General features: G+C 40.9%; 1 protein-coding gene across 1 annotated transcript in view; it reads left to right on the plus strand.

The window, feature by feature from the left end:
• The first annotated feature begins 25 nt into the window (after positions 1-25).
• Positions 26-18,700, plus strand: part of DROSHA (drosha ribonuclease III) — a 73,722-nt gene continuing 55,047 nt past the window's right edge. Inside the window, exons 1-9 of the mRNA XM_064705441.1 lie at positions 26-96; positions 2,884-3,741; positions 6,734-6,826; positions 7,729-7,960; positions 8,516-8,657; positions 11,090-11,244; positions 14,634-14,714; positions 16,381-16,467; positions 16,575-16,661. Of these exons, the coding sequence (XP_064561511.1) occupies positions 2,891-3,741; positions 6,734-6,826; positions 7,729-7,960; positions 8,516-8,657; positions 11,090-11,244; positions 14,634-14,714; positions 16,381-16,467; positions 16,575-16,661 (1,728 nt within the window). The 5' untranslated portion in view covers positions 26-96; positions 2,884-2,890. The remainder of the gene's footprint in view (positions 97-2,883; positions 3,742-6,733; positions 6,827-7,728; positions 7,961-8,515; positions 8,658-11,089; positions 11,245-14,633; positions 14,715-16,380; positions 16,468-16,574; positions 16,662-18,700) is intronic.

Below are 18,700 nucleotides of genomic sequence, written 5' to 3' on the forward strand. Positions count from 1 at the left end.
GGCGGCGCTTCCGCCCGCAGCGCCTCCCACCGCTTTCCTGTTCCGGAGCCGGGGCGCTGCGGACGGCGCTGGCCTCGGCGGCGGCGGGGTCGCCAGGTGGGCTCGGCATGCCGGGCTGCGCGGCGAGGGGCGGCGGGGCCGCCTTGGGGCCGCTCCGCGCTGCTCGCGGGGCTCCGCAGGGGTCGCGGCCGTAGCGTGGCGGGAGCGCGGTCCTGGGGTCGGAGCCCAGCGGCTCCACGGGGCTGGCGGGGTCGGGCTGGTGGGGTCGGGCTGGCGGGGCCCTGCGGCCGAGCGGGGCCCGGCCAGGGGCGGCTCAGCGGCTCCGTGCCCCCGGCCCCCGGGCCGTCGAGGGGCGGCGGTGGGGTGAGGCCGGGTGGCACTGGATGGGTCAGGTCGGAAGGGACCACAGTGGTCATCGGGTCCAATCTCCCTGCTCCAGCAGGGTCATCCCAGAGCACGTGGCATAAGATTGTGTCCAGACAGCTCTTGAATATCTCCGGTGAGGGAGATTCCGCAGCCTCTCTGTGGAATCCGTTCGGTGCGTGGGCAGCTGCACACTTGGAGAAGTTCTTCCTCATGTTCAGGTGGAACTTCCTGTGCATCAGTTTCTGCCCATTCACTCTTTTGCTCATTCACTGAAGCCGGCCTCCATCCTCTTTGATTCCCTCGCTTAGACACTTATATAGACATTGATAATATCACCTCTCAGTGCTCTCTTCTCCACGTGTCAGTGCCCTGTTGCTCTCAGCAGGGCGTCTGCCGGGAGAGGCGAGTTTATTCAGTGTTTTTCAGGAGACCAGTTCTGCTTTAGAATGCAATGGCTCCCATAAGTGCAATAAAATTCCTCTTTAGGTGACAGGGGAAGGGGAGTTTGCCCTCTTCTGTGTTTTCGAACTTACTTAACTTTAAATGAAAGTTGAATGGGACTTGAGTTTGCAGCAGAGGGAGCTTTAAAATAATTTGGGCATGTAAAATAGTTTCTTGTGTTCTTGAATCTTTTTTTCCAGTTGTGATTCTGTGCATCCCTGAAGGACTGAAATTAAAGTGGTAGAACAAGAGCAGTTCTCTGGTGGCAGGGAGATCAGAGAGCTGATAAACAAGACCCTTTGTTTGAATGCTGTGACATGTTAGAAAGGAGCACACCTAAAGACAAGGCACTGTGGTACAGCCTGTTTAAATAAAATGTGTATGTGAACGTTAGCAAAGTCTAGAACAGTCTTCTGTTGCAAGCCTGAGCTGTGTAAGAGCACAACAGGAGAACCAAAGCAAAATTAATTCAGCATCTGATGGATTATAATTAGTGATATCAAAAGGGTGCCCTATTGCCACACAGAATGGACATTGACTTTCTTTTTTTTCCCCCTGGTTTGTTGTGGCTTTTTTTTTTGTTTTTTTTTGAGAGCCCTTACAATATCAGAGGGTGCTGAGCAGGTACAGGCTGACTGGAAGGACCATCATGGCTGCTGTCTCCTCAAAGTGTGGGATTCTCACTCACATTGGCCCTTGGTTGTTCTGGAGAGGGAATGACCACTACCAATTCCAGTGACTTCCACTAAGCCCTGCATGTGTAAGAGTCCTCTTGGTTCCTCCTCTTTGATATCAGTCCTTTTCCCCTGTGTTTCTTTTCCTTTCTCCCTCCAATGCACCAGCAGCTGTCTACTTTCTCTCAGCAAGTGCTGCATCTTTTACTGCAGTGTCACCAGGATGCAGCTGAGAGCAGTGCTCTGAGCAGTCCAGGTTGGCCATGTTGCACTATAGCAGGTGGGAGAATATTCTGTGCATGTACTTCAGCATCAGCAAAGCCTCAGTGAAAGGAAGGCTTTATTTCCTTTTTCTGGTCATCTTTCCAATTGTGTGTATGTATGTCTCCCCTTTCTTTCTCACTTTCCCTTACAGAAAACAGGATTTGACTTTGGAAGTGCTTGGGTCATTTTTTTCACCTATCCTTCCATTCCAGCCGTAGATTTTCTTTAGTGTTTTTCCCCTGTTTTCAGGTTTTGAAACTTAACATTGTTATTAAAGAATCAATTTAAACTTTAATGAAGCACAGTGCTTTCATTTATAAATGTAATGCCTTAAATACATGCCTAGTTTTCAGCAACACTTAAGCCTACTTTAAGCAGTGATAGTTTCTCAAGGGTAGCAGGGCCGAGAAGGCTGTTGAGGGATTTCTTGGGAATTGTTTATTTCAACAGAAGTTAAAGAATAGCACAGTCTACATGATTTTTTTTTCATAGCCTATAGGATGTGTAACCTGTTTATTCACAAAAAATATAACTAGTTCACTTAAAACACTTTGAAGAGTCTGTTGAATTCAGTCCTTAGTACATTGGGGACTCAATAGTGAGTGTAAATTGCTTGTATTTAATTTAAAAATTTACATGATTTGTTGGACCAGGTGGCATGCAATGAGATGTTAGTCAAGTCATTCTGCCCAAAGTTTAGAATTGTGTTCTAGAGAGAACTCTTTGTTATGCAACTTTGGATGACCACTGCAGCTATTAGTAATGAGTGATTTCTTTGGTGTGGGGTATCCAGAGGTTTTATATCAAAGTGTCGAAGTACTGGTGGAGGTGCTTGTATCCTTGACAATAATTTGTTGAAATTACATTGCCTCAACTGATAAAGCATCATCTAGCTTGGGTTCTGGCTTGAAGACAGTAAGTGCTTTCGTAGATTAGAGGCTTGAAGGAATCAAAAGGGCCATAAATGGCCTGCACTAAAGGTCTGAGGAGCACAAAGCTCCCAGTGAAAGTGGATATCATTTACTGCTTCTGTTAAAGGAAACTGTAGTTTCAGCACTTCAGGAGTAGCTCCTGCGGGTGCATTAAGGACATCTTACAAAAAATGTGTGACTCTGGATTTTTATTCTCCTCAATAAAGGTGAGCCATGTCTTTCCATTCTGGGCGAGGATGTCCCCGTGGCCAGGGGGGACCAGGAGCAAGAACTTCAACGCAGACCTACCGCCCTCAGAACCTGCGGCAGCTTCACCCACAGCAGCCCTCCGTGCCGTACCAGTATGAGCAGCAAACCGCCCCTCCGACAACCTACTCCAACCCTCCCGCCACCGGGTACATGCCTCCCAGGCCAGACTTTGTGCCCTATCCTCCTCCAGTGCCCCCTTCCACGCAAAATCCCATCAGCCAGTGTCCCATGAGGCCACCGTTTCCAAACCACCAGATGCGGCAGAGCTTCCCAGTGCCTCCATGTTTCCCTCCCACTCCTCCACCAGTGCCAAACCCTAGCAACACTCCCGTGCCAGGAACGCCTGCTGGACAAAGCACCTTTCCTTACATGATGCCTCCCCCCACAGTACCACACCCTCCGCCGCCGCCGGTCATGCCGCAGCAGGTCAGCTACCAGCCCGTGTACTCAGCGGGCTACTCGCAGCAGTCCTTCCCGCCGCCCAGCTTCAGCAGCTACCAGCACAGCTCCGGCTCCTTCCCGAGCAGCGCTGCCAGCAGCAGCGCCGGCAGCAGCCACTTCCGGCACACGGGGCAGTACCAGGCAGAGAAGGCCCAAAGTGAGCGGCGCTCCCCGGACAGGAGCAAGCACTACGATGAGCACCGGCACCGCGAGCACGGGCACATGCACGGCGACAGGCACCGCTCCGCCAACCACGGCGATCGTCGGGATCGCGGCCGCAGCCCGGATAGGAGGAGGCAGGAGAGCAGTCGGCACCGGACGGATTATGACAGAGGAAGGATATCGCCTCATCACAGAAGTTATGAGCGAAACAGGTAACTCTTATCTGCCTGCAGGGGGGAGATGTCATTGTATGTGTTTGCATCAGTGTTCTTGCCTTACCGTTGTTTGTCCCTCTAGTTCGGGAAGTAGCCAGTAGTTGGGTCTCATGGCAAAATTACTGTTTAGACACCTTCCAGGTACACTGCTTTGCCTCACAGTTGTGAGCTGGCAGACTTGTTGCTCTTGTCCACAAAGATAGTTTTCAGACAAGAGCTTTGTTGCATCCCACTGAAGGGATTGTTGAGTAGTGCTCTATTGGAATAAGATCCCAGTATTAGCAGGTAGATTGTGCCTGGGCTTGTCTGACCTTTGCTGCTGGCCAAAGGCAACAACTGTGGTATGTCACCTCAGAGACTTTTGGCTGGCTGGATGTTGCAGCTGGGCATTGAAACAAGTCCAGGCTTGTAGAAACTTAGTTTACCTCAGGTGGAAGGGCTTCAGGAGATGGTGAAGAGGAAAAGGAGACGGATTCTGCAGAGGGTTTGATCCAGAGTTTTGTTCCGTGGTCACCGACATCTGAATCTTGGTAACAGCTCCAACAGAATACTCACCACATGGTCCTGGCTGAATTTAAGCCCAAGAACAGGGGGAGGGGAAGGGACAGGTGAGCACCAACCAGGTGGGAGAGGCAGAATCTCAGGGAATGAGGGACACATAGACAGGCCAATGACTCCAGGCCTGGGGGCATCGTTCGAACTTGACCAACAACAGGATGGCCTTGCTCGAATGTTAAGCCTGATGGACAGAACTCACTCAGCAAGGGGGCGAGGGGGAAGGGAGAGAGGTATTGCCACACCTGGGAAGGGACTGGGAAGTAAAACAGGAAGTAGGCTCACACTGCAACAGTGCTCAACATATTTACCTTAGAAATTTGTGCACATGTGGCAGGAAAATAGAGTTGGTAGTCTAAAACTATGGAAGGTTGAGTCTTCCAAACAATTAACCCCCAGCACTTCAGATTTCAAGATTTAGAAACCAGAGTTAGGGTGCCAGGTGTTACTTTCTTTCAGTAAGCCTTAGGTTTGCAGAGAATAATGACTTGGTGAAGTTTATAGTCTGATAGGGGCCCATAGCTAATACTTGCAGTAAGGTGTTTTAATGAAGAGCATGCTGTGTTCAGAGTAAAGACCTCAGCAAGCCAACCTGTGATCTCAAGAGGACTGAGGTGAAAATTAATGTGGGTGAGTTGTAGGCTTCACTGATGTCATTCAGAGTGTGCACTACTTATTTTGGATTTATCATGAAATGTCTGTCCCTCTTCTTCATGGACACACATAGCTTGGAAATTATGGGCTGACCTGATATAGTCTGCTGTGGCGTGTTTTAGAGCAAACCATCATCAGTTAAATCTTTCTCATGTCTTAGATTTGTTCTATTTGTAGCCCTTTATGTGTCTAATGAGCTTTGCCAAAATATTCAAAGAGCTACTGGAAAGTAAAGTATTTATCAGGATTCCTGGATCACATGCTCTTAATTTAAAAGCTCAGGATTTTTTTATACCACATGTAAAACATGAATTTACACATAAAACCTGAGTAAATGAAGCCCCTTTGATTTAGATATGCAGAGACTTAATTACAGAACCTTAAGACACCTGCACTCAAAAAAAACCACACAAGCCTCACACTCAGTAATTTTACTTTGATTTTTGAAAAAGGATTTTTGTAGAACTGAATGCAACTGGCATTAAGACACTGTCCTTTTCTGTATGACATGCTTGTGGAGTTTTCTCCTTTTTTCTGCATAATTTCAAACTTCAGTTTTAAGTTTTAAAAATGCATGTTTTCAGTAGCTTCTTTCTCAAACACTTTTGGATTGCTGCATTAGGCCGACAGCTTCCAGACCTACTTGATAATGTATCTACTTGTTTTGATTCAGAACTGTTTGCCAGACTTGGTGTTGATTTTTTTGTGCAGCATCTGTCTCTCAAGCAAATCAGATGGCATAGAGTATGCTCTCTCCGAAGATAGAAATCCATGCCTGAACAAGACACCAACAAACAAGGATAAATGGGGCTGGGGAAAAACAATAGATGATTTATCTGAACTTTCTGCTTTGTAAATTTGCATTGTTTCCTATTATGAGTGTGGAAACAAACATATATACATGTTCATAAATAATTTTTACTCATTCTGTTAACCTGCCAAGCCACTTGAGGCACCTATTTATAATTCTTAGTGTACCAGCAGACTAGAAGTTTTAACAGATGCACAATGACTTACCAGCTGTTAGCAGAGTATAAAAGCTGCCTGTGTGGTCTTTCCTGCCTAATAAATACAGTAATTTCATAGAATCATTTAGGTTGGAAAACATCTTTAAGATCATCAAGTCCAACCTGTAACCTAATGCTGCTAACTCCTCCACTTAATTGTGTCCCATAGTGCCACACCTACATTTCTTTAAAGTGCCTTCAGGGATGATGATACCACCACTTTCCTGGGCAGCTGTTCCATTGCTTGATAACCGTTTGGGTGAAGAAATTTTTCCTGCTATCCAAATAAAATCTCCCCTAGTGCAGCTTGAGGCTGTCTCATTCTGTGCTTGTTACCTGGCAGAAGAGGCTGACCCTCACCTGGCTACATGCCTCTTTCAGGCAGCTGTAGAGAGCAACAAGGTCTTCCCTGGGCCTCCTTTTCTCCAGGGCATACAACCCCAGCTCCCTCAGCTGCTTTGCCATTCATAACAGGGGAAGAGGAAAAATGGTAATAAGTCCTGTGGGGAATTCATAGATGCCACCTCTGCATGGTGTGAATTAACTCTAGAATTGAGAGAGATGGCTTTGTGACAAAGGGGGAGGACACGGATGCTTGGCTGTCTTTTACAAGTTCCTTGAAGGTCAGTGTTAAGAATATCTGGGTTTTTAGCAGTCAGCATGTGGATGTCATTTTGCATAACATGATCTTAGGCTGCTGTTGTATTCCTTTCAGGTGTAGAATGTATGAAATGCCAGATTTCTCATTTAACTCGTTTTTTGAACTTTTCAAGGGAGCGGGAGAGGGAGAGGCATCGACACCGTGACAGCAGAAGATCACCATCACCAGACAGATCCTACAAAAAGGATTACAAGAGAGCAGGAAGGTAAGGAAGGCTGCATGTGGGCTCATGAGCATTTGAGGCTCTGTGCATCCACTCACATGAGGTTTTGGGTATGCATCTAAAACTCAGAAAAAATGAGTGTCCTAAATTTGTACTCATCTACTGATACATGCCAGTTATCTCAAGACCTTGTAGAGTTAGAAACAGGATTAATCTCTGGAGACAAAGAGTTTCATTGCTGTGTCCTAAAGACTTTCTCTTAAGTCTTCTAGTCCGTAAAGTACCAAAATTATTTAGAGTCACTCTAGATTATCTTTTAGAGGATTTTCTTTTATTGCTATTCCTTTCTGAAAGCTGGATAGTGGAAAATTGCAACATTGTTGGTTTTGTAGGCAGAGGAGATGAAAAAAAAGTAGGTGGTTTCCTTACTCCTCTTTCAAAAGCATTACTCTTGTGATGCACTTTGTGTTGTTCAGAGGTGTGTTAAAGTAACAAAAGTGTTGATTCTGTAGAATCCTTTTAATAAAACTCAAATTCTTTTGTCATACCAATAGTTTGTGGGCTGTGCTTTGAAACTTCTTACTGTAATTTCCAGTTATGACTGATGTGACTTAGTTTTTACCAATGAGTTCCTAACTTAAAAGAAATTCACCTAGAATGCAAGTAGGAATTTTAATTTAAAATGGCATGTATTTTTTATTTTATTTATTGAACATGGCTTAAAATAAAAAGCACATCAAATTTTAAGTCATTTTTATAGTAGTTCAAAACTACAAATTACTCTTGTACTCTTTATGGTGCAAAAGTAAAAAACTTTAAAAACTGGAACGGTAACAGGATTTTGCTGCAATTTATATGATAGAATCACTTATTCATCTGAAGCAAATTGGTTTTCATTTTAAAATAATAAAGAAAATTGCTTTTATTTGCTTTCTCCCACTAAGCCGGTCTCCAAGCAGAGAGAGAAAGAGAACCCGGTGGGAGGAGGACAGAGAAAGGTGGTCTGAGAACCAGAGCTCCAGTAAAGAGAAAAACTATACTGCTGTCAAAGACAAAGAATCAGAAGAGAATGTATCTGAAAAAAATGAAGAGGAAGATGAGGAATTGCTCAAGCCAGTCTGGGTTCGCTGTACCCATTCTGAAAGCTATTATTCCAATGACCCTATGGATCAAGTGGTATGTCAGTGAGAACTTTAAAATGACTGCAGACGGTCCTTTATAATATGAACCCTTCAGCAGGATCATAATTTTGTGTCATTTAATTCTTCTCTCTTCCCAGTCATCTCTGTCTTTTAATCCTGTTAGGGCTTCATTTGTTGCTGTTTTCTGTTTTTTATCAGTTCCTTCTGTCTGTTCGCATTCAGATAAGTGGTACATGGAAGAGGCATAGCTTTTTTCTTGTCTTCAGGAGGGAGAGATCTATTTTTTCCCTGTTATACACTGTGTTTAACCTGTAAGCAAAAATGCCTCAAGCACCATATATTCCTGCAAATTTGGAGAAGTGCTAGAAGTGCTATACCAGCAAATGAAATAATTTCTCTGCTAGTTCACCTGGTGAAGAAATGTAATAATATGCTAAAGCTTTATTAGATATTCCCATGTTTCACTGAAAGATCTGTCTTTCCCACCTTTTTTTTTTTTCTTGAAATGCTGATAGATGTTGACTTCTTGTGCTATTTTAATACTGTCCTTTTTTTGTTCTGTTGTTGTTCTAATTTTTTTTATTAACAGGGGGACTCTACTGTGGTAGGAACAAGCAAGCTCCGGGATCTGTATGAAAAGTTTGACGAGGAGTTAGGGAAGCGACAGGCAAAGGCCAAAGCAGCCAGGCCACCATGGGAGCCACCAAAAACCAAGCTGGATGAAGATTTAGGTAGGCTGAAAAGATGACAAAGCTCTGAAATTTTAGTAATCTGTAGTTAACCTGTTTTGGCAGCTTTGTGTATTTGGTAAGTAATTTTAAATCTCTCCTTTGTATTTCATATCCATGGGAGTTTTACTGTAGCTTTTGATGGAAGTAGGGCTAGATTCTTTACCCAGAAAGCCTAGGGGGAAATAGGGAGTATTGAGCACTACCAAATGCTAGTTTCTTCCATGGCATGAAACATCCTGAGTATGATCAGATAGTCCAGAGAATGGCACATGAGGGGCTTTAAGGAGCTCCTGGTTTTACATTTCTAAATAGCGAGCAAGAGTAGTGGTGATAGACTCTGTGCTGTAAAAGCAAACATCTGAGTTTTTCTTCAGTATTGTGTTTTTGTTGTGTAGCTCTGCTTAGTATGGTCAGACATCTGCAGAAGTGTCACTTTTCATAACATACTTTATCTGCATTATCTTGTTCCACCTATATGGATCTTCTGACAGTGAAATACAGTGAAGATCCTGTATGGATCTTCTGACAGTGAAAATCCAGCAGCATCAGGTACTGGGGAAGTACTGGTTGAATTAGCAGGGCAGAGGTTTTTATAGCAATTTGTCTCCTCAGAAATCAGCGAAAGCTGTTTCTCTTGCTTTGTTTTGTGAAAATTGTTGTTTTTTTCCTACTTCCAGCATTTCAGTGTTTCATAGTGTGTTTTTTAGTTAGTTGCTTTAGTTCAAGAAATTTGTAGGCATATCATGATCATTTAGATACTCTGTTTGGTTTGTTTTTTAGATATTGCTTCATGTTGGCCAGGTGAGCTGCTTCAAACTCTCAGGTCTCATCTTAGTAACTCATTAAAAAGTTGCATATCAAAAATTCCAAAGCTGAGATACAGGCATAATTACATGGTTACATGCTGATGGTATAAAAAGATGCAGTGAAGAGGACAGAAAAAAACTAAATACAGATGAAATAAAATGTGGACTTACTTTGTAAAGGAGTTCTTCACAGATTTTTGAAGAGTGAATTTGCATATATTTAAACTCCTTCAAGAATCTCTAGCAAAGTTAGCTGTAGGGTTTTTTAAGAGGTGTTTTTTCATGTGTGGATGAATCAAGGATATGGCTGCTACACTCAACATACCTGTGTAAATCCCTTATTCCTTAGATCTCTGAGGAAGAAAGCCTGCTGCTCCAGGCTAAAATGTGATAGGGCCAAGGGCAACTTCTGCATTTTCTTTTTCCTCTCTTTCTGGAGAACCCTAAGGCTCTATGTCTTCACTGTTCCCCTGGGCTGAGTTGGTGTCTGTGCCAGCTTCTCATACAGCCATGTCGTGTCTAGTAGTTTGTCTTATTTTGTACTTCAGTAAAGGCTGTCTCTGTTCTGGCTTGTGTTAGCAGCAATCATGTGTTGCAGTGGGATAGCAGTGCCCTTCAAGAACGCTTTTAAATCATGAAAGGCTGATGATGGAACAAATTCTTTCTTATGAGGACAGTGAGGCAGTGGAACAGGTTGCCCAGAGAAGTTATGGGTGTCCTGTCCCTAGCAATGTTCAAGGCACTGAGCAGCCTTGTCTAGTGGGAGGTATCCCTCTCCATGGCAAATGGGTTGGAATTGAACAGTCTTTAAGGCTCCTCCCAACCCAAACCATACTATGATTGTATAATTTCAATACATTACATTGAAAAGTTCTGTGTTAGTCTTTTGAAACTCCACCTTACTCTCACAGGTTCCATGCATATTTTGCACCTGAAAATAGACATCAGTATTAATCAGATGTATATCAGAAGCTTTTGAAATTTAAGTTATTTGTACAAATATGCGTGCACACTTTGTGAGGAACCTATTTCAGCTGGGCATAGATGACCTATGTAAACCATGTGTTCCAAGGATGTATTCTAATAAAACCTTATGCCAAATTATGAACTGTGTAAAAATATATCTTGAAAACAAAAAAGGGGAACATTTTCCTGGTGATGTTCTCTCATTTTCTCTCTCTCCTTCTTCTTTCAACTAAGGAGAGTCTTATGTTCAGAAAAAATGTGTACTTTGAAACCATAGTTTCACAGTATTTGAATAGTAATATATTTGCTCTTATGTCAAAACTTAAAAAATGGAAGAAACTCTGCATTTTATTCCAAGAATAAAATAAGCTTTACATGCATGCTGGTAAATGTCTTTGCTATGAAGGCATTTATTTAAATTGTAGCTGAGGATATCTGTTGAAATGAGTGACTAGAATTACATCTATAAGAAAGAGATTCATTCCACAGTACCACAGGAGATTAGAGATATTGAGTTCAAGGTTTTTGTGTGGGGTTTTTTTTTGGTTTTTTTTTTATGTTAACTCCAGACTTTAATTCATGATAGAGAGTACATTGCTATGGAGAAGAGGGCATGTGGAAGTGTTTTTCAGCCATCTTTCTTTCTTCTGTGTGAATCAGAGAGCTCCAGTGAGTCAGAGTGTGACTCCGAAGATGACAGCAGCTGCTCCAGCAGTTCAGATTCGGATGTTATTGACGTCATTGCAGAAATTAAACGTAAAAAAGCACACCCTGATCGTCTCCACGAGGAATTGTGGTACAATGATCCAGGACAGGTAGGGTGTGAGGGAAAAGTACTGGGTGTCCAAAGGTCATTCTCCCAATACATTGAAAATTTTGTTGTCAAACGTGCAGAGTGCATTTCAAAATGCTTTCTTTACCCCTGTTTTCCCTTTTCTCTCTCATCTTCAAAGCTCTTCACTTTTGATTTCAACAGTGTGGTTCCAGCTAATTAATCCTGGGGATTATTCAGTTGGAATTATGTCTGACAGCGTTAATAAAAGCTGAATGCTAACAATGTGCTAATGCTGTCCTTTTAGCCTTGAGATAAAGGTACGCAACCAGAGAAAAGGCAATGTGTTTACATCCTTTACAAATTTTTCACCTTAAGCTCTTGGCTCATAATGATAAATAATGTTTTAAATATGCAGTTAATGCTTCTAATTTCTTGTCTAATGGTTCTTTTGTAATTGCATGGAGATTGTAGTTCTCATTAAATGTAATTGCTGAGCTCATGAAGTGCTGTTTTGAATGTACACATTGCATAGAAGACTAGTTTTTGTTTGCAAATCCACTATCTTCATCTTTCTTACTTAAGTATTTTACAATCTATTCTCTCATTTCATGTGGCACCTCAGGAAATTTATTTTTCTGTCACTTTGTGAGATGTATGAGTTTAGCATGCAACAAATAATCTGAAGAGATACTGGAATGCATATTGCCACTGTGGTAATTCAAAAGTCTGTTGAATATTCTATTACAGATTCATATTTATGCTTCTAGTTAAAAAAATGATTGAGCATAGCTAGCTGTTTTTATTTGTATGGAAAACAAAATTAGCAAACTGTTCAGATATTTAACAGAAAAAAATTACGTAGCTCTTGGGCACACTTCAAAGTAATGTTCTGTGAAGAATATTAACAGAAAAAAAGTGAAATGGCTGTAGAAGGCATAGATCCAGGAATGTTTGGTATATGAATTTCCTGCTGAAAAACGTACTTTACCAAAAGCTTTCTTGAGACTGACTCTTGATCTTTCTTGAAAAGGCTAAAATCAATCATGGTGAGCCTGTCAGTGCTGTACTATTTGTGTGTAGATTTTATTTGAAAACATTTAATGAAGTTTTCATAGGTATTTGTTTGCTTTCTGTCAATAAATAAAACAGGAATGATTGCCATGCATTCTGACATGTACAGGTACCCCATCTGACATGGAACTAGATTTGTGGGATGGATCTTCCCAACCCTTCAATCTGAGAAGCTTGTTTGTTAATTTGGATAATCTCCAGCAGTGCTGAGAGTTTCCAGAAAATAAATTGTTAAATTCAATGCCTCCACAGTGGCTTTTGCCTTACAAATGTGGTCTGCTTGTTTGTGTTGCTCTGTTGGTCAGAGAAGGCATTGCCTAATGTAAATTTGTGATCTCTTGCCATCATTTTAGCATCAGTTCATGATGACTCTCTGCAATCTCTGCATTTTTTTTCTATGAGCAGTGTTGTTAGGGACAAGATGTATCTGATTGCTTCTCAAGTCTTGGGCTTTACAGGTGCTTCACATCTCTCTCAGTTTTGGACTGTGCATTTGAAATAACAGAGGCTGTATTCATGCGGAGCAGTTCTAAGAATTAAGGATGATGATTTTCAGAAATACATGATGATTATTTAAATAGCCTCAGTGGGTGCTTGGTTTTGGAGCACTGATGAGCAATTAGCTGTTGACTGCTTTTTTAATTTTCTTCTGTCGTGTTGCTGTACAAGCCAGTGAGAAAGTATGCCTCTGCCTATGAGCCTGGCTCTATTTCTTTGAACCTGGTTTTTCCTCGAGGGTCTCAGAGTATGAGAAAAACTGTGTGAACAGCAACTTGTCACGTCACCCCATTGTTAAGATTGTGTGACTGAGTTTCCAAAGGAGTAGAGAAGTCTCATGCTTCTTATACTCCTTTGCACATATGCATTGTGCCAGTCTGAAGAAACTGAGGTTAACATCAAAACTTAAAGGTTGCATCCCTATCCCAGCTGCCTAAAGCTAACAATGACTGTGGTTTCGTGATTCTTCCTTCCTGTGGTATCTTCATGTTATATCTGACATGTGATGATGCCATTTAGCCCCATTGTGGATGCTTATGTTTTCAGATATGATTGTTTATGTTTTCAGACTACTTTTAATAGCATGGAAAGTTCTGCTGGTTTTTCTATTACATTGCAAGTTTATTGTTTGTTTGGTTGTTTTTTTTTCTCTAAGGCTAAAAGAAGTTTTGTGACGGTGTTCACAGGGTTTTTGAGATGAGGGAAGAGACGAGAATTTGACTCCGTATTTCAGAGGGCTTGATTTATTATTTTATGATATATATTACATTAAAACTATACTAAAAGAATAGAAGAAAAGGTTTCATCTCAGAAGGCTACCTAAGCTAAGAACAGAAAGGAATGAATAACAAAGGTTTTTGGCTTGGACAGAAAGAGAGCCAGCTCTGCCATGATTGGCCATTAATTCCAAACATCCACATGAGGCCAATCACAGATCCACCTGTTGCACTCCACAGCAGCAGGTAATCATTGTTTACATTTTGTTTCTGAGGCCTCTCAGCTTCTCAGAAGGAAAAAATCCTAAGGAAGGATTTTTAATGAAAAGATGTCTGCAACAAAGAATCTTCTTGGATTCAGGCTTTGATTAAAAACTGGTGTTGGGAACTTAATTTGCTTTTCTGGTTTGTTTTTGGGCTTCTTAAGTTGGATTTTTGCAATGAGCATAATGTAAGAGCAGAAAGCTTAAGGCTGTTGCAATAGTTGATAGTCTGCATTGATCTTTGTCATAAAAGTGAAAAGAAAGACACCAGCTTTATGATGTATTGCATTGGCCCTTTTTGATATAGACACTTGCTGCACCCATACAGAATACTCAAGTGGTATTTTTTCCTCTTTTATCTTTTTTACTGATCTATTCACAGGATGGATTTGAAGTGTTCCCATCAGTTCTTTAAAGCACCAAGTGAAATATGTGAATGGTCTGCATTTTAGAGGATAGCCTTGTTCCATGGCAGAGGGCTTAGTCGAGGATAGGTTTTTCCATCAGAGAACTCAGTGGAACTATTTGAATAGGGAGAATTCAGCATGTAAATATTGACACATGCATGTTTAGGACCTGAATTTTGTTTTAGGCAGTCAGCGTGCTGTTTGTGTATATAAGCAATGGAAAAGAGGTATATTATAGCAGGGTGATAGAATTCTGCTGAGAATGTTTTTCCATCTTGTGCTTCTGAAACAGTGATGGAGTTCTGATGCTGCTGTGCATTATACTACAGTGCTTTTGGTTTTATTGGCTTAAGAACATCCACTTAATCTAAGCATGACAGGCTTTTAGAAGCCTCAGCAGTCAGGGCATTAAAACCAACATACTTTTCCAAAACCACTTTTCAATAAAACCAGAATCCTATTTTGTTTTGACAGATGAATGATGGACCTTTGTGCAAATGCAGTGCTAAAGCCCGGCGAACAGGAATAAGACATGGCATTTATCCTGGTGAAGAGGTATTAGTAATTCTAAGGATTGCAATTATGAATACAAACTTGCAGCTGTATACTCCTGCTTGGGTTGGTTTGAGGGGGTTTTCCCATGATTTATGGGCTGAGTGAAAAAAACCTCTTATGCAGCTTCAAATCACTTAGTTGCATAACCTCATATTTTAAATGCAATACTGGTAATAAAATCCACCTGGAAACTATAGAAAACTTTTGCCTGTGTTTGTTTGGGTTTTTTTTTTAAGTTTCTAAAGCATGATTGTGTTAATAGAACTTGTGATCAAAGATCTGCTATCTTCAAGTGGGTGAATGTGTTGCGAAGGGCCCACTTTGTGAAGTGATTGCTTTAAAAGAAAAATAAATAATAATTCTGCTGCTGAAAGAAGCAGGAGGCTTGTCAGGAGACATTCTTGCCTTAGCATGTAGGCTTTACTGCTTATCTTCGTACTTTTTCTTGAAAAATTTTATTTTTCAGTTGGCCTTTTTATGTATATGTACTGAAACAGTTGTTTATTTGTGTGCAGTTAAGGAGTTATGAACGTTTCTGTGAATTATTTTAGTTCAGAAAATTCTTTGGTCTGAGGCTTACTGTAAATTTCTCCAGTTCAGGATCTGTTCCTGCCCATGTTGCATCTAGGATTCTTGCAGAAAAGGAACAAAATTTAGGAGGTGAAAACTACTGTATATAAAACTTGCTGCATGAAGGCAGCTGCTCCCTGGAACAGTGCCATCTGAGAATCCCAGGTTTCACAAAGCCTTCTTGGATATAATGCTTTTCACAGTGCCCAGTAGGTGGAACTGCCTACTTTTGAACTAGCTTGTTTGCAGCTGCCTGTTGAAGCTGTGAGAAGTTTTTTTTGGAGCTGAAGAACCACCTTCCTTACTGCCAGAGCAGTGTAGTGGTGTAGCTGTCTTGCCATCACCACAGGCCAGCTTTTGTCCTGCAGTTCAGAAGAGTACCTTGCTCACTGCAGTGGTTTTATTATTTTTCCCAGTGTTTTCCAAACAGGCTGGTGGCAGCCTCTGAACCGTAGGTTGTATGTAGGGCATATGAAAAAGTGATTTTGTCTGATGGTTGAGGGGTTTAGGTCTTTACACGGGACTGCTTCAGAACAAGCTGCAAGGAACCATGAAATCACAAGTGTCTGTCTGCCTTTGGATCTCCAAGTCAAGCATTACAACCTGGGAGATAAGAGTGGCACTACCAGAGCCACCTCTGTGAGGATAGACTAATCCCATCTCTTCAGGCCTCAGATTTCCCCCAGGCAAATGAGCTGATACCTGTCTATCTTGATGATGTACTTTGAGATCTTCTCATGTGATGTCCAGGCTCCTCTTTGTGAGCTTTTAAAATGTGTTTCCTGAAAAAGATTTATATAGGAGGGGAAATCAGTCGGGAACAGCTAACTGTTCTATGTAAGAGAGATGGAGAGTTAAATGAAAAAAAGACAAAAAACCCCTTTTTTGCTTTTGAATAGCTTTAAAAATATTTCTTAATGTGAAAATGGAGATAAGGCCACACTTTCCTCCTTCCCAGAATGCTTAATTATGACTACCTGCTTTTATTTAATTTTTCCTAATGCATATTTCATGGTTATTAGAAATGCTTTATTCTCTCTTTTAATCTAAATTTGCCTTGACTCTACACATAATTCTACTTATCTCTTTCTTTAAGCCCATTAAACCATGTCGTCCCATGACCAACAATGCTGGAAGACTGTACCACTACCGAATTACTGTGTCACCTCCCACAAATTTCTTAGTAAGTACTTTATAAATAATTCAAATTAGGACTTTGATTTTGTTTTCTGTGACAAAAGTCATATTTCTTCTCGCTTACTCCCTGGTGGTTTTGTTTGCTTTTTTAAGACAGACAGACCTACTGTTATTGAGTATGATGACCATGAATATATCTTTGAAGGGTTCTCCATGTTTGCACATGCCCCGCTGACGAATGTAAGTGTGGCCATTGCTACATACTTCAAGTTTCATACAGGGGATTTCTTTAGAAGGTGCTCATTCTCTCCTGAAGCCAAACATCTCTCAAACAACAATACATATGTGCTACAAACATCTTACTAGCACTAGGCGCAGGGGAAAGATATTTGTGCTAATGAATCTCAGGTTTTGTCTTGACTGATTGTGGTAGGCAGTGTCTTTGAACTGTGACTGAAGCTGTGATGTACATCGAAGAAATGTTTTTATGTGTTTCACAGTTTGGAAGTGAACTAAACCATGGAAGAACTTTCCAAGACTGCTAATTGGATTTAAATTGGCTGAGTGGGTTTATTAAGTAGGCAAAGTTTAAAAAAATAGCAATAGCAACAAAAAAAGGTTTTCCTTTTAAGGGACAAATGAAATTTTTCAGACATCCACTCTAAAGGGTTTTCTCTCTTAAAACTTACTGAGATGTATCCTATACTTTGTAACAGCTAAGTTACAAATTTTTGTAAAAGTTATTGATATGTACAGGTTTTTAATTTTGTCTTTTGAAAGCACATGTAACAAGAAAATTGGTACCCAACTGCCTTGCTTTCAATATAAGCTGAGTTAGCCAAACATGAATGGAAAATATGCAGATTCTTAATTTCAGTACGCTTGAAGATTTTTTTGTTATCTTGGTAATTTCAAGGTTTTCTCAAAAAGTTCAGTGTGTGTTAGTTTCTATGGTTTTTATACCTATTACTAACTACATCACCAATGCCACAACTCAGTGTAAGAATGGTTACGAACACAGGATGGAACAGTTTGCTTACATAACGGATATGATAACCCCTCACTTCTGGTGGTCAGGGGAAGGGAGTCTTGTTGAGAAGTCAATGAGAGAGTGGAGTTCAGCCTCTGGCATGGCAATGGGAAGCACTGCTACCCAGTAGCATTAACTCAGCCTCGGGATTCAAGGCAAATTTATCTCAAGGCTTTATGTTTTCACTTTGCAGATGAGCAAAAAGGAGCAGTTTTGTTTTACTCACATTAAATAATAAAGAGATCCCCTTATCTTGAAATTTTTTGTGTCTACTGTGTGACAGGAAGGTAGAGAGTTATGGAAATCTTCAATATAGAGGCAACAAGGAAAACTCTTCTTTGATATGAGTAGTTGGTGAAGCTGTTAAGCTTACTGTAAAATGCATGTTTACATGCACTTCCAGATAGGGGAAGTGATCAGCTACAAATGATTCTTTTTGACAGAGTTGAATACAAAGCCACACTGTGGTGCCAATTCCTGTTAATAACAGATATAAAGCCCTTTGGAAGGAATCCCTTGATGTCATGAGATAATTTTGGCATACAACATAAAACCTGCTCTTTGAGGGACACTTCGGAACATATTTGGTAAAATGGAGCAAAAGGTAGTAAAAATAGAGATCTGAACACCAACATCAATATCTGTAGTATGTAACCTTAAGTTTGCATAATTAGGGTTATTACTGAATTTCTACTGTTGTTACTGAGTAATAATTGAGCAGCTCAAGTATTAGGGAAAATGGTTAGTACAGTCATAGAAAAAAAAAATTTTATATTTAAATACCAAACCAGTTTTGCAGTACCAGCCATGTGATCCTTTAATGTGTATTTGCTTGTGTACATGGAACTCCAGCTCAAGGAGATCTTAGTTGTGGTCACTTCTCTAAAGTATTCAGCTTCTAGTTTAAATTATGTGTTAGGAAATAAGTAAACAATCTGTGCTTTTTTTTAAAGCCTCACTGATTTAAGTGTGACAGGTTTTCATCTGCTCAGATTCTAAATGGTATATTTAGCTTCCAAGGTTTTGGGAGGGTTTTGTATTCACATTTAATACTGTATCAAATTGTAAGAAATACAGTTTTGTTTGGTGCAGCTTTGTAATTTCTCAATCTATCAATAGATTTTTGTAGATATCAATATATTTTTGTAGACAAAATAGTCTAATGTTTGAGAGTGGGCTGTAAGAAGGTCCAAGCAGAATATTGCACTTAAGCTATGTGCATTGATTTTATTGCAACCCCAGCACTGTT

This window comes from Zonotrichia leucophrys, chromosome 2 (assembly GCF_028769735.1).
Source record: "Zonotrichia leucophrys gambelii isolate GWCS_2022_RI chromosome 2, RI_Zleu_2.0, whole genome shotgun sequence".
Lineage (NCBI taxonomy): Eukaryota > Metazoa > Chordata > Aves > Passeriformes > Passerellidae > Zonotrichia > Zonotrichia leucophrys.